Genomic DNA, 26,946 nt, shown 5'->3' on the forward strand with positions numbered 1-26,946 from the left:
AATCTGTGAGATGAAATTTGAGGATAAAAGATAAAAGGGACTGGAGAATGCACCTTGAAGTAGCAGGGCTGAAGACGGGATGTTGGAACATGCAGGATGTGAAGACCTAAAAAAAACAAAGAACACCCAACAAACAACCAGGCACCTGTGCCTTGAGAAATACATATGGGCTACAGTGCACTGAAGCGTATGAGATGCAAGATGGAGCGCTGTAGAGGACGCGTGAACATTGGCCTCGGGGACTGCCCTCTGTGCTGCTTGCAATTTCTGGTACAATGTGTGTAAAGGTGGGTTAATGCAGGCTGGACTGCAGTGAGTGGGGAAGTATACTGGGAGTGCATGGCAACCCATTTTCTACCTCTTTGTGTGGGATGAAGCATTGTTAATGGGGATGGCAGGAAAACAGACAAATATGAAACCAGACTGGAAATGGATTCTGGACAGACAAAAAGTTGTACTTTTTCACACAGAAGCTATTGGAGGTCGCTGATTCATAGGGTCCCCACAAGTCGTAATCGACTTGAAGGCATATAACAAAACAATACAATTTCTGGAATTCATCACTAAAAGGTGCAATGCCTGATAGCTTATATATCTTTAAAAGTGGATTGGACAAATTCAGGAGGATAGGTCTATGGCAGCTTTTCCCAACCTGGTGCTCTCCAATTGCTGTGAACCCCAACTCTCATCAGCTCCTGCTAGCATGACCAATGGTCAGGAAAAATGGGAGGTGGAGTTCAACAACATCTGGAGGGTACCAGATTGGAAAAGGATGATCTATGGCTATTGGCTTTAATAGGCAAATAGGATCTTCCTGTTCTGCATACTGGGGCCAAACATGGGATTGCTAACGTCATCATGTTTGTTGTTTCCCAAAGAAAGAGATGTTTCCAGTGCTGGAGATGAAATGCTGGACAGGACCAACTCTTACATTTTAAAATGTGATTTGACTGTACATGAATCTTCATAATAGGTTATATTAGAATGAAATGTATTCAAATTCTAAAGTGTTAACAAGCATATAGATAGAGGTGATCCAGTGGACATAGTGTACTTCGACTTTCAAAAAGCTTTCAACAAGGTGCCTCATCAAAGACTTCTGAGTAAGCTTAGCAGTTATGGAATAAGAGGAGAGGTCCTCTTGTAGATCAGGAACTTGTTAAGTGGCAGGAACCAGACAGTAGGAATAAATGGACCATTTTCCCCATGGAGGGCTGTAGAAAGTGGACTCCCTCAAGGATTGGTATTGGGACCTGTGCTTTTTCACTTGTTCATAAATGATCTAGAGTTAGGGGTGAGCAATGAGATGGCCATGTTTGCTGATACTAAATTGTTCAGGGTTGTTAAAACAAAAAGGGATTGCGAACAGCTTCAAAATAACCTCTCCAAACTGAGTGAATGGGTGGTAAAATAGCAGATGAAATTCAAAGTGAACAAGTGTAAAGTTATGCATAGTGGAGCAAAAAAAACTTAATTTCATATATATGCTCATGGGTTCTGGTGGTGACTGACCTGGAACCCTGGGGTCATAGTGGATAGCTGGATGAAGATGTCGACCCAGTGTCCAGCAGAGGTGAAAAAGGCAAATTCCATGCAAGTGATCTTTAGGAAAGGTATTGAAAATAAAACTGCTGATACCATACTGCTATTGTATAAATCAATGATGTGGCTGCATTTGGAATACTGTGTACAGTTCTGGTTGCCTCACCTCAAAAAGGATATTATAGTTGGAAAAGGTTCAGAAAAGGGCAACCAAAATGACCAAGGGGATGGAGCGACTACCGTATGAGGAAAGGTTGCAGCATGTGGGGCTTTTTAGTTTAGAGAAAAGGTGAGTTAGAGGTGAAATGATACAAGTGGCTACTTGCCATGATGGCTGTGCTCTGTCACCCTAGTCAGAGGCAGTATGCTTCTGAAAACCAGTTGCTGGAAGCCCAGGAGGGGAGAGTGCTCTTGCATTCAGGTCCTGCTTGTGGGCTTCTCATGGGCATCTGGTTGGCCAATGTGAGAACAAGATGCTGGACTGGATGGGCCACTGGCCTGATCCAGCAGACTCTTCCTATGTTCTTATGTATGAATGGTGAGCATCAATAGAAATGTTAGCATTTTAACACTTTAGCTAAAACTTCCTTTTTGGGGGAGGAAATTGGCTGGAAAGTAAAATGATAAAAGCAACTGCTGTGCTGACAACAAAGGCTATTAGTTTGTAAAGTAATTCCATCTGTAACACCTTCAGTTAGATTTTTGTCTTATATTCATGAAGGTGAGTATGCTTCCTTTCATACCTCCTACCCCCAAACACTTCAGTAATGTATTTGGACTTTAAAAGGGCTGAATAGTATACACTGCTTCTCCAAAGAAGACTCTCAAGACATGTGAAGACCTTCTATGTATCAACCCTTTTCAGTCCATATAGTTTGATCCTGGAGTGACTAATGTCTTAAGACTGTACTGTTCTTATAAGGTGAGAACTAATGTAAAGTTTTAAAGGGGGTTAATAGGAAAAGTGGAAAATAGTTGCTAGATTTTTGGTGTAAAGAAAAGGAATGGGATGGGGGAGCTTATGTCTTTGCGGCACATGGTAAACTGTTGTGAGCTCCTTTCCTATTTCAGGCTCCCTTTAGACATTTCACCATTGATAGCTTTTCAAGAAATGTGGAAATGACTCTTGATTGAATTCCTGAAGTCATAGTGTTTCTAAACAGAGACCCCAACCAGCTTTTTATGGCTGATTGCACCCACTTGTTATATGAAGCTGAACTAATTGGTTACTAGTCCCCAGTTTCTTATTTATATGAAAGTTTGAAATAGAGCTCAGAAAGACCCCCTAATAAGGAACTGAGGTTTATTTGCCCCTGCAGGTTAATGAGGAAATTTCAACAATTTTGTTAATCTGTGTAATTTGAGAATCAAGAATAATTGATTGGAAGGTTCTCTCTCTTACCAAGGTGATTTCTAGGTACCTGATTGCTCTGCCACCCTGTGACTTTCTTGATCAAGGGAAAACCACAAGTGGCTGAAGGGCCTTCCTATCATGGGTCTTCTTGCTGCTGGGTCCCAGTACTGACATGCTATAACTGCAAATGAACAGGGTGTGACATAGTACAAGAAACATGGAAAATCTCTTGCCACTTTTATGGGAACAACAAAAGTCATCTGCAAACATTCTATTCATGTGTAAACCTACACACAAGTGTGGATGAGCATGCTACGTTCCCGATCGCCCTCTATGTTGGCGGCTGAACTTCTGAAGTGGGGAGTCTCCTGTATTTGTGCAGGCTCCCTGCACAATTTAGACGCCTAATCTTCCAGGATTCTAAACTGTGCAGGGAGGCTCTGTAAGTGCAGGAGGCTTCCCACTTCAGAAATTCACCCTCTCATCATGTGGACAGCAATGGGGGTGGTAGAGCTTAGCATACTTTTTCCTGCTTGCTGGTTGATTTTACATGTAAGTAGAATGCCAGAAGAGGGCTCCAGTGTTTCTTTAAGGTCATTTGTAAAGGGATGTTAAAACAACACTCTTTTGTGAATGGTTTGGAATATTGAGTTGTAACTTGGAGACCGTCCAAACCGTCCTTGATAATCCATGTTTTCCATATGCGCTTTGTCATCTGACAGTCCCCACTAGCCTGTTTGTTCACTCTTTGCCAATATAAAGACAACGCTTTTTTTGCGCCTGCACACGCAGCGGGGAGGACCCGTACTTCTCACTTTTTCCCAGCTCCGCTCCTGATTGGTTCACTTTTCCTGGGCTTCTTCCCCTGGACATTTGTGCACATACGCAAAAGTGATTGGTCGGGAATGACGGAAGGGGTGTGGAGAAATGGCCAAGGACCGCCCATGAACCGCCTACATCGCTAAAGTCCGGGGTATTGCATCCTAGCGCTATGTTGAAGCAGGTGATTCCTGGTTTAAAAAAAGGAAATCACATTTTTTGCGATACTGCAGGTGCAGATTTAAACGCTATAACATCCGTGAAAACGGGCAACGTCGTATGGACCATGGAAAATTAATGAAGACACAAAGCAATCATATTGCTGATTAAACAGTCGTTTGGACGAGCCCATAGACTCTGCTTTCCCTCTATCGTCTAAGGAAGATACAGCATAGGCAGGCTCATCAGGACCATGTCACAGCTTGTTTGTGCTTGTGAAATGTCACTGATGATTTATTATACAGCCACAAGAGTGGCTGTATACTATAGCCAGCATGGATTTTTCACATTCCACCATGTTAAACTGAAAATACCCCCATGCCATTCTGCTGCTTCCTATAAGCTCATTTCAAACAAAATCTTACAAAACTTAATAGTCCAGAACTCAGAAATGCTTGCTTAACAACCCTCTTAAGTTTTCATGGCAATATACAAAACACTCAGAGAATTCAGAGTTCAAAGTAAAACAAGAGAAAAATAATATCGACCCCTGTTGGGACTTTTTTCTGTCAGTGGTCTCATAATTTGTTTGAAATGAGTTAAAAATCAGCCATGTTCACAGAGTATTTATTACTGCCCTTGCCCCATACTCTGGCCCTTCTGCTGTCTAAATATTTTTTTAAAAATGCATGACATTTTTAATTAATAAAATTAACATTGGAGTCTATGATAGCGCAGGCATGCTCACACGCATGCTTGTGTAAAAGCCAGACTAACAGAAGGCTTGGCTAACCATACTCATGCCAGACATTTATTCCACTTTAAAGAGTCATGACTTTTCCCCACAGAATCCTGGGAAGTGTAGTTTGAGAATGGTGCTGAGAGTTGTTAGGAGACTCCTATTCCAGCAGCCAGAGTGGTTTAGCATGGTTTTTTTTTTTGCCTATCAGTGAATTTCTCTGCTTTTTAATCTAGGAGGTTAGAAATGGGATCCTCTACAAGTTTGCTGAGAATGGATGGCTCATTTGCATAGAAGGTGCTGCCTGAAGACTGATTTAGTGGCAATCATACTCCACAGTGGGCATTGCCTTGCACCATCTGGAATGCATCACAGGCATTATTGGCTCATGTAGTAGACAGTGCCCAGCTGCTGCAAGGCATAGATAACAATTTCTATCCCCAGCTCAGTGTTGCAATTCCCCTTCCTCCAGGTGGATCCACCACAGTCTGTTTGAAGAACTGGATCACCCTCTCTTCACTTTTCTTCTTACCAAATTAAAAACATCATAAGAACATAAGAAGAGCCTGCTGGATCAGGCCAGTGGCCCATCTAGTCCAGCATCCTGTTCTCACAGTGGCCAACCAGGTGCCTGGGGGAAGCCTGCAAGCAGGACCCGAGTGCAAGAACACTCTCCCCTCCTGAGGCTTCCGGCAACTGGTTTTCAGAAGCATGTTGCCTCTGACTAGGGTGGCAGAGCACAGCCATCATGGCTAGTAGCCATTGATAGCCCTGTCCTCCACGAATTTGTCTAATCTTCTTTTAAAGCCATCCAAGCTGGTGGCCATTACTGCATCTTGTGGGAGCAAATTCCATAGTTTAACTATGCGCTGAGTAAAGAAGTACTTCCTTTTGTCTGTCCTGAATCTTCCAACATTCAGCTTCTTTGAATGTCCACGAGTTCTAGTATTATGAGAGAGGGAGAAGAACTTTTCTCTATCCACTTTCTCAATGCCATGCATAATTTTATACACTTCTATCATGTCTCTTCTGACCCGCCTTTTCTCTAAACTAAAAAGCCCCAAATGCTGCAACCTTTCCTCGTAAGGGAGTCGCTCCATCCCCTTGATCATTCTGGTTGCCCTCTTCTGAACCTTTTCCAACTCTATAATATCCTTTTTGAGATGAGGCGACCAGAACTGTACACAGTATTCCAAATGCGGCCGCACCATAGATTTATACAACGGCATTATGATATCGGCTGTTTTATTTTCAATACCTTTCCTAATTATTGCTAGCATGGAATTTGCCTTTTTCACAGCTGCCGCACACTGGGTCGACATTTTCATCGTGCTGTCCACTACAACCCCGAGGTCTCTCTCCTGGTCGGTCACCGCCAGTTCAGACCCCATGAGCGTATATGTGAAATTCAGATTTTTTGCTCCAATATGCATAATTTTACACTTGTTTATACTGAATTGCATTTGCCATTTTTCCGCCCATTCACTCAGTTTGGAGAGGTCTTTTTGGAGCTCTTCGCAATCCCTTTTTGTTTTAACAACCCTGAACAATTTAGTGTCGTCAGCAAACTTGGCCACTTCACTGCTCACTCCTAATTCTAGGTCATTAATGAACAAGTTGAAAAGTACAGGTCCCAATACCGATCCTTGAGGGACTCCACTTTCTACAGCCCTCCATTGGGAGAACTGTCCGTTCTCATCAAAAAATCATGCCCTCATCTGCTCATTCTGTGACTTTTATTGAGATTGTAGGAGTTTATATTGCCTGCTGTTGCCTGGTGGTTCTTTCTCTTCCTGGCAATGCAGAGAGTCCTCTGCCCTGCTATGGAGTCATCTTTCCAGGCGTGAGGGACAGGCAAATTATATATTAACATACCACTCCTCAGTTCAGCCCCCAAAGAATTCTTTGCTTCACAAAACGTAAGAAATACTACCTAAGGGTATTATGCTATAGGGAAGTCCTGCATAATCCTATACAGGTAATACAAGGTGAGATACTTGTCAGTGGCAAGATCAGGTGGAATCTATAGAAAGGCTGGTTGGACAAAAATCCTATGTGACCCTGACCTTGTAACAGATTATACACTAATAGGCAAAAAAATCCTTGCAGTTTAAGGACGTACCTATAGCCAACAGATATTTCTATCAAACTTTTAAAAGCAGGGGAATTGGGCAGCTATAGTGAATGCACCAGGAGAGCAGGAGACCTGACCTCCTCTTTGAGATGTTGTACTGTCACCACTCACCGTATGTGCAGAGGCACATGTTACCTAATTTTTCCAAGCTGCACAGGAAGTGGATTGGACTGTGAAAGACCAACCCAAATTGTGTTTGCATTTTGACAAATTTGTAGGGCAGTACAACATCTCAGAGAGGAGGTCAGGTCTCCTGCTCCCCTAGTGCATTCACTGTGGCTGCCCAATTTCCCTGCTTTTAAAAATTTGATAGAAATATCTGTGGGCTATAGGTACGTTCTCAAACCACAAGGGTTTTTTGTCTATTAGTGAATTTGAGTTCTAGTATGAAATAAGCAGAGCTTGGAAAAGTTACTTTTTTGAACTACAACTCCCATCAGCCCTAGGCAACATGGCCACTGGATTAGGCTGATGGGAGCTGTAGTTCAAAAAATAACTTTTCCAAGCTTTGGAAATAAGCCATCCTTGGCAAATGAACACAGCTATGGCTCTTGGAAATAACCTTAGGGAAAAGTTCACGTTCTGTCACAAGCTCCGTGGGTACAAGAAGTAGAGAGGATTACAGAAAGCAAGAACAAGGCTGCCTTGTTAGCTAAAGTTCACACAATGTTCCTTATGTTTAGAATCTCCTCCTCTGTTGTTCTCTTCTGGTACTTGCAGCAAGGCTAAGATTCTATAGTTTATTTAGAAAAAGGCCAGATCTCAACGGCATTTTATGCAAGTGTAACATGGATTCAGATTATTTTGTTTTGGTATGGTGGCTATTTGTAGAGTTACAAAATGAAACCACATGGAGAGCTGGTCCTTTGTATTGACCGGTCATAGAATGTTACTGTGCCACTGCTCTTCATATGATTAGAAATGTGAGATATGGCAGAGCACCACATGGCAGGATGCTACAGATTATTGGTGAGAATCCACTATCTCTTAAACCTTTTGGAAAGCACTCTTGAGCAGGATTATTCCTTAGGAGTGGTTAAGCCTAGACTTACTTTATTTTTTTATTTTAAAATGTATAAATCACTTTTCACAGGTGTCTCAAGGTGATTGACAAACATACCATAAAAATATCTAAAACACAGTGACTCAATATAGGTTTAAAAACTATACATTGTGCAGGTGGTACCCCTACTCCCAAGACTGGCTCAAGTTGGAGACTAAAACAGCAGCAGAGCTCAATCAATATACAAGTAATCTAATTACGGCCTGCTGATTAGCCCTTTGCAGGGGTAGGCTATGTGAGGAAGTAACAATCCACATTACTCAAACGTCTGTGCATACAAACAATATTATAATTTCTTGTGTCATTTGTGCTGTGCGACATCTTAACCTTTACCGGATGGCAATTTTCTTACAGAATTGAGCATATCATCGTAAGACTGCATGAGACATGGATCAATATGCAATTTCCTATATATTGCCAGATCTTGCCAAATTTTCCTGCTAAGATAATGCAAAGCTTTTATTCTGTTTATTACAATGTGATTGCAGATGTAAGGAAGTGGTGCTGCTACAAGTTAAACTCAAGAACTGCAGTGTTGCTGTGAGAAAACTAATAATAGGGTCTGCATGGACACTGCGGTGGGGGGAGGGAAGGGAAGGGTTTAGTGGTCCAATGAAGTAAGGCACCAAAGTTGCAGTGGGTTCTAGGTTTTTCCTGTGGCTTATTAATATTTCTGCATGATGTGTAATTTCAAATTAAATTTTGAGGAATACTGCTGAAAAAAGTAATATTTACTTGATAAATCCTTAATTTTTTTCCTTGAATCCAAATATCCATTAATAATGTTGAGATAAAACTCAAATTTGAGGCAGAAGAACCTGCTTGAACCTTCCCCCCACCCCTGATTTTAGCTTTATCACAGATGATCTATTGTTTAGGGAAACTGAAAATGTGGAGTGCTACATTCATGATGCAATTCTGTTATAATGACTAAACAAAATGATGGCAGGATTCAGTATCTCTCTTGACCTTGACACTGAATAAATGCAGCATGTAACTCAAAACATTGGATCTGGACCAACTAGTTCCCATTGAAATTAATGGAACAAGTTAGCTGCCAAGTCCCATTGATTTCAATGGGAATTGACCTCCCATTTGGATCTGTCAACAAGCAGAAAATATGTATTTTACAAATACTTGATTAACCTGGGAATGTTGTGTAGATGTCGGAACATGAATGCTTCAGCTTCATTTTACAAAAGAATCTAGAATGGTGGAGAACACTGTAAGAGCAAAAACTCAAAATTCCACATGCGTGTTCCCAAGATGAGGCAAGGGCCAAGGAAGAATCTGGAACTGCTGATAAATTTGGGGAGGTGGGGGAATTGACGAGGAATGATGATGGACAGTACCAATTTTATGAGATTATTTTATTTGGGTAGATAATTGGACACAGAACAATCTTTTTTTGAAAAGAAATTAGTCCAACTTTAATTGCTTATAACAGCATTTTCAGAGATGAAAATGAAGAGTTTATGGATTTTCAATAAAAAGGCTGCTCTGTGACAAAAGCAATTCCAGAAAGGCTGTGTGCACACTCCTGTTTGCTGTCCACCCAGTGCACTCCCACCACTGATTTGGGAAGTGGTGAGCACATGATTGATGTTGGCTACAGTCTATATGTATCCTGTTGTTTCTTATGAAATACTGCATTTTGAGTTTTTTCCTCAAACCAGCTTTGATCCGAAACGGGAAAAAGAATGACCTAGCTGTGTTTTAAGCTGGTAATGTGTAAGCCCAGGTTAAGGATGTTTTTACTCAGTTGGGCTGGATCAGTAAAGAAATGGTTCAGGTTACTAAGCTTTGAGGACTAGTTTCATGTTAATGTTGATCATGTGGGGATATTATTTTCTACCTGACTTACTTATTGTATATAACGCCAAACTCCTGCACAAAAGTAAATGCACTGTTAAGCCCTCTCTGTGGTCTAATGCAAGGAAGTGGGAAATGTTCATGTTGTAAGTCACATAAGGGCTCTCCATAAACCAAGGGTTTGTATTCTTCCTATGAAGTCAAGCAATTATGGATCTCGTGCTGTCAGCTGCAGTGAGAGTCTGTTGGCTCCAAAATAATGATGGGCAGGCAGTAGAAATAAAAATGGAAGAATAATGGGTGATGGCCTAGTTTGTGAATATACCCAAGTTCAGAGGCTGAGTGGGACTGAAATTACAAATCCTAGTGAAAACAACACAGCACAGATTTCTGAGGGGACAGTACGTGAGAAGTTACTAGTCTAGTTATTTCTCTCAGCATCCTCTTTTGGGATGGGAAGCTGGCCCTGACAAAAGGGAAGGCTAAACCAAGACCCTTTGTTGCTTGAGGCAAAGGACAAGATGGCACCCCTCCTTATATGTATAGAACTGGCTGTTTGAACTTCAGCAGCCTCCTCTCAGTAGTGTACAGGGAAAAGGGACTCAAGATGTGCTGTTGTAATCAGAGATCATGAACTCAAGGGTAAGTTGTGTGTGACATGCTGTACACAATATGCAAAGCAGCTCATCTGGAAAGTCTGAGGGTGGGGGGATTCCCTGAGTGGAAGAGAGACTCTTTTAAGAGCTTCTCAGCTACCCTCCTTTCTTCCCCAGCAAAATTTGGCTGGGAATGAGCCTCTGTGAAAAAGCCTTCTGTGGGTGTGGGAGCCAGGCTCAATCCCTACAGCTTGCTTTGTGTTGAGCAGCTGCCCCAGGCCCGCTGGAAAAAAAAACTGGCAATGCTGATGCTATGAATATTTGTTCCAGGATTAACATGCCAGCTGGTCTGACCACTCAGGAGTTTGGCAATATGCCAGATGGAGGGGCCCCAGGGAAACACATTCACCCTGCATTTGCTGCCTGGGCTCAGTTGGTGGTCTGGCATCCAGCATGGTGGACACAGTCACCTGGCAGGCCCAGTTGGTGGTTTGGCATCTTCACTGTTGGGTACACAGGATTGATGTGCTCCCCTAGGATTGGCACACTAGTGTACTTTGTGCAGTCACAATATTTCTGTAGACAAGTAAATGTGGAGAGGGAGAGGTAATGGAATTAGGGATGGGCATATTTTTCCAGTGAAATTCCTCATAAATGGCTTCATATAGCAAAGTGGCCATCCACCCCCTCCCAATGCAGACAGTCTTGAAGAATTAAATCGATGGACCACTTAGTGGTCATGCATGCCTCAGGAACAGCATTTGCATTAGGAACAGTTCCAAGCCATAGCTTCGCAGCTTGCTTGATATTACCCCTAATTTTTAAGGGTGCTATAGAGCTCTGTCTTGAGACATGCTCAAATCAACAGAGTGATGATGACAGCAGTAGCAGAATGCATGTGTGAAATTATGCCATGGCTAAACAATTGACCTCTTTAATTGAAGCCCACTTTCAAACATCATCATATAACACAGCACTTCTGAACCTGGTGCCCTCCAGCTGTTTTGGACTATAACTCTCATCAGCCTTAGCTAGCATAGATAGTGGTCACTGTTGGCTGGAAATGTGGAAGGCTACTATTCAGGAATTGCTCAATGCCTGCCAGGGATAGAAGGATTGGTTGTCAGTTTCTAATTTTTCCAATCAAATTCAGCTCTCCACATTTCTGGAGCAATTTGCATAAAAATGCTCTTAGAAATTCTTCAGCATTTTAGTATAAATTTCTCATAAACAGTTTTGACTAATGTACAGTTTTGCATGCATTTATGTAGATTGTTTTCACGCATTCCTTTTTATGTGCATTTCCCCCTAATATATGCATTTTTGTAAACATTTGTTGGAGAACTGCATTGCAAAATTTGGAGAAGTGAATTTTGAAGGAGGGTAGGCTGTGTTTTTGTTTTACTGTTTTGGAAGGGGCAAATTGGATAGATTCTGCTTTAGATGTGAACAGAATTGAATTTCTCCCTAATCCCTAGTTTCTGCTTGAAGTTCTGAAGATGTTGTGTAGAATCTAGGAGCAAAGATTGGAGATGGACGTAGGGGCGACCAGAATCAGGGACTGTTAGCCCAATAAAGTATTTGTTGGGAGATTGTGATTTGTACAGCAAAGCTGATGTCTAGCAGTCTGAGATGTTTTGAACATCATACTAGGTCTGGACAACACCTCTTACTAAGTCAGGAATGGGGACCATGTGGCTTCAGATGTTGCTGGACTATAAGGGCATGCACACACTGCGTGATAATGTGCATTGAGTGCTTGATGCAAGTGCCTTTTTTGGGTGCTATGCACATGACATCTTCCCTATGTTGTGTCTGTCCCACACTATTTGTTGAACTAATGTGAATTTTGCTGGAACGGTTATAATCCATTTCGTGTCAGGAATGCACTTTTAAAGCACTTGCTGCATACGTGTGTGTTGGTGTGGAAAGTTCTCCCTCTTCTGAGGTTTATGTCTGTTATAAAAAAAATGTATCTCTCCCTAACCTTTTAGGTTTGTGCTAAGTATGTGTTAATTCTTGGCAAAGCAATGACATCTATAATCTGTTGTAACTGCCTTACTTTATCTAGAACAAAGACGATTTCAATGATGCATTTAACCACTGGTCACAAAGTGTCTGTTTGAAAGGGTGATAACATTAGGGTAAGATCTAACAAGAACAGGAAGACAGAAAGGATGAGACTTCACCTTCTGTTTCTTTTGAATACGTATGTTCCCTATACTACGTCTGTTTACATCCTCGTTTGATGACTCTGTCTTTTGCAATGTTTACTGCTTGCCATGCCATGTTGATCTATAAATTGTTGCTGTTTCCTGAATAAAGCTGTCTTTCTGACCAAGGTTGCACTCTCAGTTGGACTGGGAGCTTCTTTGGGGCAGTTAGAACCTTTGATCAAAGTTCTATTGTGTTTGGATCATGTTTTCCTTCCTCACTCGATTCAGGGTCCAATTGCAGCTCGTGTCTTACCTGGGGAAGGTGGCACAGCGAGATAGCCATTGAGATCTCGCCCATCATGTGTACACAGGGTGCTTTTTCAGGTCACCTCCTATTGGGGCAGACCTATTGTTGTTGCAGGATTGTGCCACTCCTCACTATTTTTAACTTGTCTGTGAATGAAATAGGCAAAATAGGAAGCAGCACAGTAACTTATCCACCTCTGTACACTGATGCATATATACCTGTGTATCTGTATATTAACACACCAGTTTCCAGCCCTTCCCTTTTGAAAGAATTCAAAAAATAAATGAATAAAAAGGTCTGTGGAACGCTAATTGAGGGGCGTTTGAAAACACACCCACCTCTGTGAACAGACAACATGGACGGTAGCTGCTGCTTTGGATGATGTTACTGTGCAAAGGTGTGTATAACTGCAAACCACTATGTGCAAGTGCACTGTGAAAAAATGACCTCTGTGCATTTCAAAGGTTATGTGCATACACAGCCTAACAGTCGTCATGCCTGCCCATTGGCTATGCTGGCTGCGGCTGATGGGAACTGGAGTCCACCAATATTTGGAAGGTCACAGATTTCCCATGCCTGTACTAAGTAGTTCAAAGGACTATGCAGATTAATGGCTGGAATGGGAAAGCACTGATTGTCCTCATAATGTTCCTAAATCTTCAACTTCTCACTAGCAGGAATTAAGGATAGACTGGATGTTTCTTTAAATGTTTCACTATATGTCGCTACTAAAATTCTAAGCAATTCAGCCTCTATTGGAGCTTGGCTATACTGGCCTTGATAAGATGTTGCTTACAGGGAGTAAGACTGCTCTTATTTTTCTAGTGAAAGTGTGTTGGCAATGGGGCAAGGGAAGATTTCTGCAAGTTCTTCAAACCTAAGGGAGCATCAGGAAAGGGCAGAACTCTGACCAAGATCTGAAACTTAATGCAGTTGTCTTTCAGAAGAAATAGTCCAGTTGCAGGAATGTGTTCCAACAGTGTGTGACTTTGTGTGGGTCAGCCCATAGAAGAAGGGGTGCTCTATGGAACAGGAGTGGGAGCCAAATGTATGGGGAGTGCTGTGTGAGAAAGTGAGCAGGCTTCTCTGAATTAGTGGGGATTCAATGGGGATCTGCCCCATAGAAGAAGGGATAGTGCATGGAACATGGGTAGGAGAACATAAATTTGACAGCAAACTTCATCTCCTTGTTTTTCTTCTCCCAGCGATAAATGGCCAAGACGAGCAGCCTCCCACCCACCTTGCGCCCCATCACCAGAAAGCTACCACTGAGGTCATCAAGCTGGGGGCAGGGGCAGCCACCTGCATTCTTCATGTGCAGCACCAACTTCTTGGTGTCTTTGCGCTTCAGTGGCCCCAGTTTGAGCAGCTTTTTCTTCTTTTGGGCAGCCACCAATCGTCTTTCCCCATGCTCTTTCTTGATCTCTTTGATGCGCATCTTCACCACTGTGGGGGGAAATAGCCAGTGGATTGTATTAAGGTCATGTAAATGGAAGGAAGAACAAGATGGGGAGACAGGTTAATAAGGGATTGGAGGGACTTGGAGGGTTGGCTTGTTTGACTTTGACAGCTTCAAATTTGGCCCTTTAAAAAATGTGAAAGAAGATGGAGAATAGGTAATAGGGTTTGCTCAGACAGATGGTTGGGATCTGACCTGGCTCTTCTCCTTTGGACTGAATGAGAGGTGATGTAATGAACCCCCCTTTAATGTCCTATTGTTTTAAGTTTGCTTGATGTGATAGAGTTTTATTTGACGAAAGGACAAGCTACCATTATGAAGGTTTGGGCACACTAGTCTATAAAACCCATCACAGGATCACTGGAGAAGGTTTTCTCAACGTGAGCAGGTCATCCTGGTGTTTTCCTTACCCTTAGAAATGAAGAAAGGAGCAAAACATGGTCCACCCTACTCCAATACAAACCAGAGCAGAGAGAAAAATATCCCTGGCTCCACCAGAAACACACAAGACAAAAGTCAATATAAAAACAAAACTGCGGTCCATGGGCCACCAGTGGTCTGCAGCATGTCCACGTTAAATAGCCGTATTGGTTTTTAATTGTATTTTTATAGTTTCTTTGATTTCTTATAGTGTGTTTTATTGTATTACACTTTGCATTCCATAGAATTCAAACTGTAATACAATCAAATAAGTATAAGAAAGAAAAGAAGCAATAAGAATACAATTAAAAATAATCTAGCACAGCACATTAAGATTGTTGCAACAGGCAGAAAAATCATTAAGTGGTATGCCAAGACCATCAGCTATTTTCAAATGGTCTGTGGTGAAAAAAGTTTGGGAAGTACTGGTCTAGAACTAGGCATGTAGGGACTGCATCATGTTTATTAGCATTTGTTTTAAAAATGTATATGCTGGCTTTTCTGTATAAAAAGTCTTCGAGGCAACAAATAAATTCTGCATTGTATTAATTGGAGTATCACCTTGGTAGAATAATAGAATAGTAGAGTTGGAACGGGCCTATGAGGCCATCGAGTCCAACCCCCTGCTCAATACAGGAATCCAAATCAAAGCATTCCCAACAGATGGCAGTCCAGCTGCCTCTTGAATGCCTCCAGTGTCGGAGAGCCCACTACCTCTCTAGGTAATTGGTTCCATTGTTGTATGGCTCTAACAGTTAGGAGGTATTTCCTGATGTTCAGTCGAAATCTGGCTTCCTGCAACTTGAGCCCATTATTCCGTGTCCTGCACTCTGGGACGATTGAGAAGAGATCCCGGCCCTCCTGTGTGTGACAACGTTTCATGTACATAAGAACATAAGAACATAAGAAGAGCCTGCTGGATCAGGCCAGTGGCCCATCTAGTCCAGCATCCTGTTCTCACAGTGGCCAACCAGGTGCCTGGGGGAAGCCCGCAAGCAGGACCCGAGTGCAAGAACACTCTCCCCTCCTGAGGCTTCCGGCAACTGGTTTTCAGAAGCATGCTGCCTCTGACTAGGGTGGCACAGCACAGCCATCATGGCTAGTAGCCATTGATAGCCCTGTCCTCCATGAATTGGTCTAATCTTCTTTTAAAGCCATCCAAGCTGGTGGCCATTACTGCATCTTGTGGGAGCAAATTTCATAGTTTAACTATGCGCTGAGTAAAGAAGTACTTCCTTTTGTCTGTCCTGAATCTTCCAACATTCAGCTTCTTTGAATGTCCACGAGTTCTAGTATTATGAGAGAGGGAGAAGAACTTTTCTCTATCCACTTTCTCAATGCCATGCATAATTTTATACACTTCTATCATGTCTCCTCTGACCCGCCTTTTCTCTAAACTAAAAAGCCCCAAATGCTGCAACCTTTCCTCGTAAGGGAGTCGCTCCATCCCCTTGATCATTCTGGTTGCCCTCTTCTGAACCTTTTCCAACTCTATAATATCCTTTTTGAGATGAGGCGACCAGAACTGTACACAGTATTCCAAATGCGGCCGCACCATAGATTTATACAACGGCATTATGATGTCGGCTGTTTTATTTTCAATACCTTTCCTAATTATCGCTAGCATGGAATTTGCCTTTTTCACTTGTACTTTAAGAGTGCTATCATATTTCCCCTCAGTTTTCTCTTCTCCAGGCTAAACATGCCCAGTTCTTTCAGTCTCTCCTCATAGGGCTTTGTCTCCAGTCCCCGATAATCCTTGTTGCCCTCCTCTGAACCTATTCCAGTTTATCTGCATCTTTCTTGAAGTGAGGAGACCAGAACTGGACACAGTATTCAGGATGAGGTCTAACCAGTGCTGAATAGAGGGGAACTAATACTTCACATGATTTGGAAACTATACTTCTGTTAATGCAGCCTATATAGCATTTGCCTTTTTTGCAGTCACATTGCACTGTTGGCTCATATTCAGCTTGTGATCAACGACAATTCCAAGATCCTTCTCACATGTCGTATTGCTAAGCCAAGTATCCCCGATCTTATAACTGTGTATTTGGTTTCTTTTTCCTACGTGTAGAACTTTTCATTTATTCCTGTTGAATTTCATTCTGTTGTTTTCAGCCCAATGCTCTGGCCTATCCAGGTCCCTTTGAATTTTATTTCTGTCTTCCATGGTATTAGTTGTGCCCCTCAATTTTGCATCATCTGCAAATTTGATAAGCATGCTCTGTACCTCCTCATCCAAGTCGTTAATAAAAATGTTGAAGAGCACTGGGCCCAGGACTGAGCCCTGTGGTACCCCACTTGTTACTTCCGCCCAGTTTGAGAAAGAACCATTGATAAGCACTTTTTGAGTAGGTAAATTAAACCAAAATTAACAAGAAGCAGATGAATGACACAGATAAAAAAATACCAGCAGAAATACTGAAGTTACAGCTAGTTAATAGTAAATGCAAACACACAGACTTGATTTCTTTTGTTTGCTTATTTTGCATGTTTATCTTTCATTTCCTCCCAGGAGTACATGGCTGTGTTCCCCACCCCACCCCGGATGCGTTCCCCACCCCCCCAGCAGTAAGGAGAGATGGTGACTAGTCCAAGGTCACCCAGTGAGTTTTGTGGCCAAGTGAGGATTTGAGCCTTGGTCTCTTTAGTTCTATCATCCCTCTCAACTGGTGATTTCCCTCTCCCCTAACATGTCATCAAGATAGTGCATTAGTGGTGGATTTATACTGGATTTTCTATGTATCCTTCTGCTTTATTAGTTGTTCTTTAGTGCTTCCCCAATGTTACCACATTATTGCCATCTGGAGGGGCACTGTTGCACCTACAGTGGGACAAAAAAATGCAGAACATTTGTGGTATGAAAAATTACAGGATTTCAGCAGGAAGCTATGGGACATGCACTGACTGGAAATGAAGCAGTATGATCATCCCCAAACCTTGGCATGTGCAAATAGTATTGAAAGCAGGACCGTGAATGCACAATAAGGACGTCTGGATGAGCCTCTAGTTCAAACGCTAACAACACAGGCCTGCTGTCTAAAAGATATTGTTTGTGCTCGGTGAATCTTCCTGTGGAAGCAATTTACAACCAGGGTCTTTCCCCAAAAACAGCCCTCTCCCCTAACTTCCAGATATGGGAGTACTCAAAGGTTCTCAGAAGAAGCACTCATATAGCTTGCAGGTTCTGATGACAGAAGGTGGCCCTTCTGGTACCTTGGTCCCAGCCTTAGAAACATAGGAAACTGCCATACTTAGTTGGGCTAAACATTCAATATTGTCTACACAACAGGGGGGACTAACCTGTGGCCCTCCAGACGTTGGACTCCAACTCTCATCAGCCTTGGCCAATTGTCAGAGCTGACGGGACTTGAAGCTCAGCAATATCTGGAAGCTCACATATTACTGACTCCTGATCGACGATGAGAGGCAGTGACGCAGCAGGGTTTCAGACAGTGGTTTTTCTTATTCCAGCTGGAGATGCTGGGGATTAAACTTGAGCCCTTTGAGATGCAAAGAATATGCTCTGTCAGTGAGCTGTGGAGTGGAGATTTAAGGTTTATAGGTTAAAACCAGTACGTTGTAGTTGCCTGAAGCTAACTGGAAGCCAGTTGAAGATCTGATGGAAGAATTGTGAGTTCAAGGTATTGAACTATAAGTGTGACTCAGCAAGAATAGGGGAATGGAATTAAAGAGTATGTGACACAATCCCAACAGTTGTTCTGTAGAGCTCCACTTTCAGATAACCCAAATGGAGACTCCCAAATCCCGGCTGTCTTGAATGAATGACTCACCAAAGTCACTGGAACACATCTGCTCCATTATGCCATCTGCTTTGTGCTCTATCTCGCATTGGGTGCAGATCTTTGACACTGTAAGATGGAAGAAGGGTGAGTGCTCACTCACTAAATGTTTGGGACATCATTAGCATTTCTGGCCCTCCAATATCCTGGCCATAGTCTCATGGGTAGCCTATATCTAATGATGATTGCTAGTCTCAATCCCAATTAATCTTTCTCATTATTATTATTGTTTAAATGTATTACCTGCCATTTACCCAGAGGTCCCAGGGTGGGTTACAACAGTTTTAAAATACATTATTAAAAACAATTAAGTGGTGCTTCCCCTTCTTAAGATGACCTCCGTGAACCCAGAAGTGTTAAATTACTATCACCAAGTGGCAAATACTTTTTGGGCAAGGTGCTTGGGGAAGGCAGATGGTATGCCCCTTTCTCCAGTGAAGCGTTAATCACTCCCTGGACCTACACAGTCATCTGCCTATGGCTAGCGCTAAGAAGTCAATATATGTAACTGTCAAGGGGGCAGATGGCCATCTGCACTTCTTCAACCAGCTTGTGCACATCTTCAGGCCATGATAATTGAAACTGATCTAGTACAGATGGAACAGACTGTGCTCAGGATGCCTCCATTGGCCTTGCTCTAACTGTGGCATCCAACTCTGTCCAAATCAGAGTGATTTTGTCCCTAAATACTTTGCAAAGTTGTTACAGTGGGCCTCCAAGGGTCTCAGAGGAATGCTTCCTTGGCCAGATGACAGTAGCCCATTCACCACTAGGAAAGCTCTGCTGGACAGCTACTTGCAGATGCAATGGTGGCAGAGTGGTGAGCTTTCTTCCCTGTCACCACTGCCATATGGTAGACATGATGGTGCAAACTTACCTGCGTTTGGTCACATTCAGGTTGGGATTTATGCGGCTTGTGCTTCAGCTGCTGACCCTCCTGTTTCATTGCATGTAGGTCACTAGAGTACCAAAGTGACCTATGTGCTCCACAGTGATGGTGAAGGTACTCAGGAGCGATTGTGTTGATGGCTCTATTGATCTCCCTATTCCACAGTAAGGAAAGAGCCTTGACAGGAGCTCCAACTGGAAACTCCACCCCAAGCATTCAGGAATTCATTGCATTCCATAAGTCCCCAAAGGTGGGTCATCTCAGTGGGTCCCCCACCCTTGCAGAGTGGAGTAGGTACGTTTAGCCCAAAATTTACCAGGGAATGGTGCGTCCATGACAACGGACCCACAGCGAGTGCCCCAATCAACCGAGTGTTACCAGTCTGCTCTGTGGCAAAGGCCAGATCCAAGGTATGCCCGGCCACATGTGTTGGGCCACTGATGTATTGAGGCAGCCCCATGGTTGTCATGGAGGCCATAAAGCCCCAAGCTAGCCCATTTGAGGTAGCCTCAACATAGATACTGAAGTCCCCCAAGACCCCTATGAAAAGGTTTTCCAACACCACATCCGAGATTACTTCCACCAGCTCAGTTAGGGAGGCTATAGCACAGTGGGATGATGGTGCACTAACAACATCCCTGTTCTGTCTCTGGCCTAACACCACAAACAATTCCTTGAACCCAGTGTGGAAGGAACACTCTCCACTCATTAGATTGTGCTCCAAGGGACAGAGTTTATTGGTAGAAATACATAAACAAATGAGCCATTGGGAGAGGTCAGAAAGAACTTCTCTGCCCGAGATATGCCACGCAGGGCTCTATAAATGGATTACACATCACAGCGAAAATGCATACCTGATTGCCTTATTTAGTATTATCTTACACCTTCTGGGTGGTCACCCTACACATTTCTGGTCCTGACCCTACACATGCCAAGATGGAAAGCACCAGTCTCAAAAGTTACTGTTTCAGGACCACTGTCAGCCTGTCTACGTTCAAAATAACATCTTTGGATGTGAAAACTTACTGCTGACCACTGCTTCCTCTTTCCCTGACTCTTGAGAGTGTTAGCAAATTACTTTCATTTTTAGGCACAGCAAAGCAACCTCTAATATTTGCAGCCTGAAAAAAAAGGCACAAGCAAGGATTTATTGAAAGGCCTACTAGGCCTCCCTTAATAAGAGGGGGCTTATCTTGATGAGGTTGTAAATTATTCCACACCAGACACAGTGCAGATTGGTGTCCTGGTGAGGGAGATGGAATTTTTATGGCTGATCGCAACTCCCCTTCCCCATCCTTCTGACTTGGAATGGTGCTTCACTGAGTACCCAGGTGGACATAGCTGGGCCACCAAGCTCATCTGCCCAGGTCTCAGTTATACATGCCAAGTTTGCTTCCTCATCTATGATCAGATTGTGGATGATAAAAGGTAAAGGTGTCCCTGCACTTGTAGTGCGAGTCGTTTCCGACTCTTAGGGTGACGTCTTGCGATGTTTACTAGGCAGACCATATATATGGGGTGGGATTGCCAGTTCCGTCCCCGGCCTTTCTTTACCCCCCAGCATAGGCCGGGTACTCATTTTACCGACCACGGATGGATGGAAGTCTGAGTGGACCTCAATCCCTTTTACCGGAGATTCGACTTCCTCCTTTCGTTGGAATCGAACTCTGGCTGTAAGCAGAGCTTCGGCTGCATCACCACCGCTTACCACTCTGTGCCACGGAGGATGATAGATATTTTATTTTGGGCAGACCTGGGATTTAACACTACAAGGCCAGGGGGTTGGCTGACCAGTATCCCCAAATACTGAAATAGGTGAAGCAGAGGGGAGACTTTGATGTAACTAGCCTTTCTCCTCCCCCCTGTATACCTTTGCCTACCATCATATCACTCCCTCACTACCATCAAAGGGATGGCAATCCCACTCCCATCACTTCCCTGTCCCTGTCCCAGACAGATACTTCTCTGACCCACCTCTAAGAAAACAAAGAAATATAGCAGAGGTTAGTGGCAGGGAACATCAGACTAGGAGACAAACAAAGAAAACTATCAAGCTGTGAACCCGCTAGTCGCCTACAGCAAAGCGTTTCTATTAGACACACATGCAGGGGAATGGGTTGATTTCCTGATCAGTTGCAAAATCTCTTTGAAGCTGAATTTTTAAAAAATGCACTCAAGTTGCTCCCACCTGGCTTTACAGAAAAAGGGGCGGGGTTTGACTAGCATCGTGTGCCCCCATTTTCAGAAGAGAGAGGTGGAGATGCACTAGAACTGGCAAAACAGCAAGGCTGTTTCTAGCCTCAGACGCAACTCACACCCCATCTCTCACCCAGGATAAAAACAACACTCCCCCGTCTCCCACCCAGGAAGGGCACAGTTTCATTCTGGATTGTACTCTCACTCCAGGGTCATGAAACTATTTCATCACAAAACTTCTTTGGCCTGTCCTGAAGTATCTGAACAGAGCTTTGGTAGTTTGGCTTACCCAATCAGGAAGCCTGTAATCCTTATTGGAAAGCCTTCTGAATAGCTTGACAAGACTATTTTTTTTGGGGGGGGGAGGGGAGGAATATTTGTTTCTCATTTAACTGATTCTTTATCCACCTCACAGTTTTCCCACAGTTATGTAAACCTCTATCCTTGCCCTAGTTAAATATCCTGCCATTTAATTTGACTCTCTCTTTACCCTCCAAAAGTGTGGGTGTGTAGCAGGGGGTGGAGAAGTGGATTAAAAGTCATGTACGTTCAAGGAGAAGTTTGAATAGAATTAGAAAAATAGTAACACTGCCTTTTATTAAAACATGTCATATTATATATATCTGGCCCCAGATAGGCTTGTCTAAACAAAAATGTTTTTAAACAGGAGCCTAAAAGAGAACAGTGAAGGTGCCTGCCTGATCTCAAAAGGCAGGGAGTTCCAAAGTCTATGTGCTGCCACACTCAAAGACTGATTTCTTACAAGTGCAGAATGTGTATTATGTGGCACCTGTAACAGTGCCAGTTCTGCAAACTGAAGCAGTCCAGTGGGCACATATAACTATGTGTTATGGGATCATTAGGCAGATTAAATGGTCCCCGGGAAGCTACAGAACCTGTTTTGGCTGTCCAGCCTGGTGGAATGCATAAGGACATTGATCTTCAGCTGATATGTTGGGACCCACACATGGGCCACCCATATGCTAGGGTGAGCTGAATAAGAGGCATAATCATGCTACTTAGAGTAGAAGAAAGAGAAAAGCAGAGAGCAGGAGGAAAACAAAGGAGGACAGAGCTTTGTTATCTTTTAATCGTTGCGTAGAAAAAGTCTGAAAATATACTTAGCTTTTCAGAAAAGGTCTGAAAATATACCTAGTGTGCCATGCTGATTGTTAATAACAAGGCTCCCACCTTCATACTGATATTAAAAGCACAAGAACTCTGACATCCTTTGCCAATGGTTACCCCAGATCAATGGAAAATATGTGTATGCATACTACCAAACAAACATACAAATCTAAAAGTTGGTTCCATGTTGCAGGTTTGGATTAAAGGTGCATTCTGAGTGTGAGAAACCTGACAACTGTTGCATTAAGACGTTTACTTAGCCTTTAAAAACTCACCATCTCCACTTGTTGCCCCCACATTCTAGGACACCCAACTCAGCATCAACCACCATCTGCTCTACAGGTGAGCATGTAGAGATCCTCACATTCAGTTACGTGCATATGTGCCACTGCATGTGAGAGTCTGTAAGTTGCATTGCTAATTCAATACTGACATTAAATGAGGAATAGAACAGGACATCTCTGGTGTCCTCCTGAAGCCATGCACAGAGAAATGCCATTATAACAAGGTAGTAACTGTTCCTAAACATCCCAAATCTGGTTAGGATGATCAATCAGTGGGGGTGCAGCACCCAGTGTATTCCATCTGTTGTGTGTGTGAGTGAAATTTCATTTTCATTTCAGCAATGCATATACTGCTTATCACTGTAGTTTCTAAGTGGTGTATAATGAAATTATATAAGAGATATAAAGGATAACATCAGTTAAAATTAAGCATCAAATCAGCAAATCAGAAAAGCTGACTTTAAATGTCTGCTGAGATCCACCTGCCTTGGTTTTGACTTCTCCACCAGGGGTTTTGCTACCCAGCTCTGTTGTATACTTCGAGGACCAAGCCTATAGGACTTATCTGGGAGATCAGACACAGGACAATTTTGTCTTAAGTTAGATGCTGGAAGTGATGGCTGAGAAGAAGCAGGCAGTGTGCTTGGAGCTGGCCAGACTCTGGGTTCCAAGGCCTGTGTTGACAGGTGGGATCTGTGCTACTCCTGCTTCCCTGCGTGTTTTATCTGTAAACCAACAGCTTTTCATGGCCACACCATAAATCTCTGGTGCTCGCTCCTCCACACAGTTATCCTCCAAGAAGCTCTTGCAAAGGCTGCTCTGAATTTCCCATTTCTTTGGGGAGCAAACTAATATACTGTGCGTCCAGGGATACTCCTTAAATCCATCCATGTAAAATGTTGCTTGCCAAGCCCAGACTGGAATTTTTAAATATATGTGACCATGAATTTGGGGAGAATACCCCACTCCAGTATGCATGAAAGAAGGTCCCCATATACACTTTAAGTGAGGTGTACTGAGTTACCCTAATCCCCTGACTAGAAGGACAAGCCATGGAGAAGTCAAGAATTCTGGCTTCTGCTTGCAGTATCCAGTTACCAGTGACTGGGCCTGTTACCTGCATCTCTTTGAATTTTCTTCTCTGTTTGATATGAATGCTGCCTCCCAGTGGTTGCTGTGCCAAAGAATTTGCTACTGATTGCATGTGTGTTTGTGACACTTGCTATTTCTCCCCATCCTTTCAGCTCTGGAACTTGCTTCTGACTCCCCAAATGAGTGTTTTAGCTGTGTTTACAGATTTGAAATCTAGGACAGAGATTTCCCCAATGGCCCCAAAGACCAACTGTAAGATTTCCTGCAGTATAAAAAGCTCTGTGCGTGCCCCTGCAAGGAACAGATACTGGAGAAATGGTCAGATGGATAGTTCATCCTATGGGGGGATGATGATGCTTATGTAAAGAAGCTGCTTATGAAAATGCAGTTTTGGAGACAATATCTCTGGGCAAAGGAAGCTCTGTAGAGTGGGGATTGGGAACCTGTGGCCCTCCATATGTTCTTGGACTTCACCCCTTGGACTTCAGCATGGCCAGTGGACAGGGAGGGATGCAGGGAGCTGTCATCTAGCAACATCTGGAGGGCCACAGGTTCCCCATCTCTGCTCTATAGCAATATTCAAGTCACCAGAAAAAGCAAAGCAAAATAGTGTCAGGGTGAGAACTGTAATATGCAATTTCACTATAATAGAATGGGAAATATGGAAATTGTATAAAAGTGTGTGTTTGTGTGTGTGTGTGTGTGTGAGAGAGAGAGAGAGAGAGAGAGAGTACACATATTGTGAGCTTTGAGAAAGTCATTTTCTGCTCTGTTTTCCCCAGTATGCTAGAGGGCTTTCTCAAAGTCTCAGCCTCTCAGGTACAATGTCTCACAACAAACTTCAAGAAAAACTGCCTGCTCCAGGGGTATGAAGAGAAAGGAGAGATGATATTGGGCTGAGCAGCCACTACCAGATCAGGCTTGGATAAGCAATGGACAAGGGATCAAACTCCAACCCTGGGCCCAGCCTACATCCTTTGTGGCCCACCCCCACCTCACTAGCCACTAAAGGGTCTGGACTATGCCCTTTATAGCTTGGAAAGCTCTTGTACATTTTGCAATGCCAGTAAAGCAACAGAGCATTGAACAAGAATCTGAGCCAGTAGCAGAGAGGACAGGAGCCTCATCTGAAGTCTGCATGGGCTTCTAACTCTAGGAACCAAGGTCTAATGGGAAAGGTGAATGTGGGGTTCCATGGGAGTGACAAGTCTCCTGAATGTCTCTCAGCACAGGCCTTTTCCCCCCTCCCTCTCTCCCCATGCTGTTACCTGGTGGCTGAGTCGCCTGGCTGTTTCCAAACTGCACAGCAATGCACAGGTCGTTGTCGAAGGGAAATTTGTTGCAGTTGAGCATGTCAGGCCAGGGGAAGCCATAGGATTCCATGACAGGAGCACATGAGTCACGCACGACCTCACATAGGGATCGGCACGGATAGATGGGCCGATCCAGACAGACAGGCGCAAAGAGGGAGCACAGGAAAACTTGTGTGTCTGAATGGCATCTCTTGGCTAGCAAGGGCACCCAGCTGCTGGCTTGCTGCTTGACCTCAGGCAGAGATTCGTGCTCCAGCAGGTTAGGTAGGCGCATGCGTTTGTAGCCCACATTGTGGCAGAGCTGCAGATCAGCTGGGATGTCCACACACTGAGGCTGTTTGTTATAGAAGCGTCCATGCTGGTAGCTATCTGATTGCCAGCTGTAGTAGTCATACTCCTGACTCACGGACAGTGCCCAGTCCTGCACCAGGACCAGTAGCACAGTGCCCAGGGCATTCCACTGGCAGGGTGACTTCATGGCTCAGTGACACTCCCCTCAGTGTTTCCCCAGTCAGGGGATGGGGGATGGGATGGGGGACTTTGTTGCCACAAGTGCCAACAGGAGCCAAATTGAATGGGTACTGCCTTGGCCAAGCCAAGCCAAGCAGCCAACAACTGTCGCTGAAAACTGGTGTGCCTGTGCCTAGGAAAGCAAATCCATTCCTCCTCAAGGTTGCATATTTGCATCTGGCACTACCAGTGGGATAGAGTGAGCTGAAGCTAGATTAAGTTGAAATCTTTGCTTCGGGCTGTTTAGCACCACCCCCTCCAGGCTTTCCAGGGCAGCCTCTTGGGGGGGGGGGGGATCAGCAGCCAATCTTCACCAGGCATGCTCCCCCCTCCCAGCATTGAGTTGGGAGCGAGCCATGAGATTGTTCCCACCTCCCAGTCTGGGCTGCTCCTTCAGCCCTCCCTCCCTCCCTCTCTCCTTGTTCCTGTTCCCTACATACAGAGGCATCAGGGCCCAGCTGGCATTACTATGAAATGCCATGAAGCAGTCATCTTTGGGCAGCAGATTTGAGAAAGTGTGCAATTTTCCTGCCTCCTCCAGGCATCGTCTCTGAAGTGCTATTAAAAATGAGCTCCAGTCTAAAGAACTGTCTCTCTCTCCACACTCCCTGAACTGGGGAGTGTTTGTTTGTTTTGCTTCGAATGTGAAAATATCTGTGACCAGGACCAGGATAAGCACATTTGCAGTATCTCCCCATTGAGTTCAGTAGACTCTCTGATATGTGGAAAATGTCTAACTCAGTAAATATTGAAATGATTGTCTATACTATAGATTGAAATGATCATCTATAGATCATCTACAGATGTTGACGATCAGATTATAGATTAATGGTGCTGGTGTGGAAACCCAACAATCCTTTTTGCAACCATTGCTTAAGAGGGGCAAATGTCAGAAAAAGAAATTTGACTTTGGCACTGGGCACTGGTGAATTTGAGCCCCACTGGTTCAGCTTTAGCAAAGTTGCATTCTGAGGTGGGAATCTTGGAAAGGAGCCTTTGTGGAGCACTGTTACGCCACTGTAGAATGAAGAGCAGCCTCTTCCACCTTCTCTATATGGGAGCATCAGACAGATAGATGGACCTAGATTTTTTTTTCTGAGGGGCAGCGGGAGGAGATGGGTTTAGGACCAAAAGTAGGTAATGACAAACAAAGATTGACATGGGAGTA

General features: G+C 43.6%; 1 protein-coding gene across 1 annotated transcript; it reads right to left on the bottom strand.

Moving 5' to 3' along the window:
- Positions 1 to 7,843: 7,843 nt before the first annotated feature.
- Positions 7,844 to 25,964, bottom strand: SFRP5 (secreted frizzled related protein 5). Its single transcript, XM_061636301.1, has 3 exons — positions 25,224 to 25,964; positions 18,358 to 18,435; positions 7,844 to 14,127 (listed from the first exon to the last, which is right to left on the bottom strand). The coding sequence occupies exons 1-3, from the start codon at positions 25,744 to 25,746 to the stop codon at positions 13,784 to 13,786; spliced, it is 945 nt and encodes a 314-aa protein (XP_061492285.1). The 5' UTR covers positions 25,747 to 25,964; the 3' UTR covers positions 7,844 to 13,783.
- Positions 25,965 to 26,946: the final 982 nt, after the last annotated feature.

Source organism: Rhineura floridana, chromosome 7 (assembly GCF_030035675.1).
Source record: "Rhineura floridana isolate rRhiFlo1 chromosome 7, rRhiFlo1.hap2, whole genome shotgun sequence".
NCBI classification, from domain to species: Eukaryota; Metazoa; Chordata; class Lepidosauria; order Squamata; family Rhineuridae; genus Rhineura; species Rhineura floridana.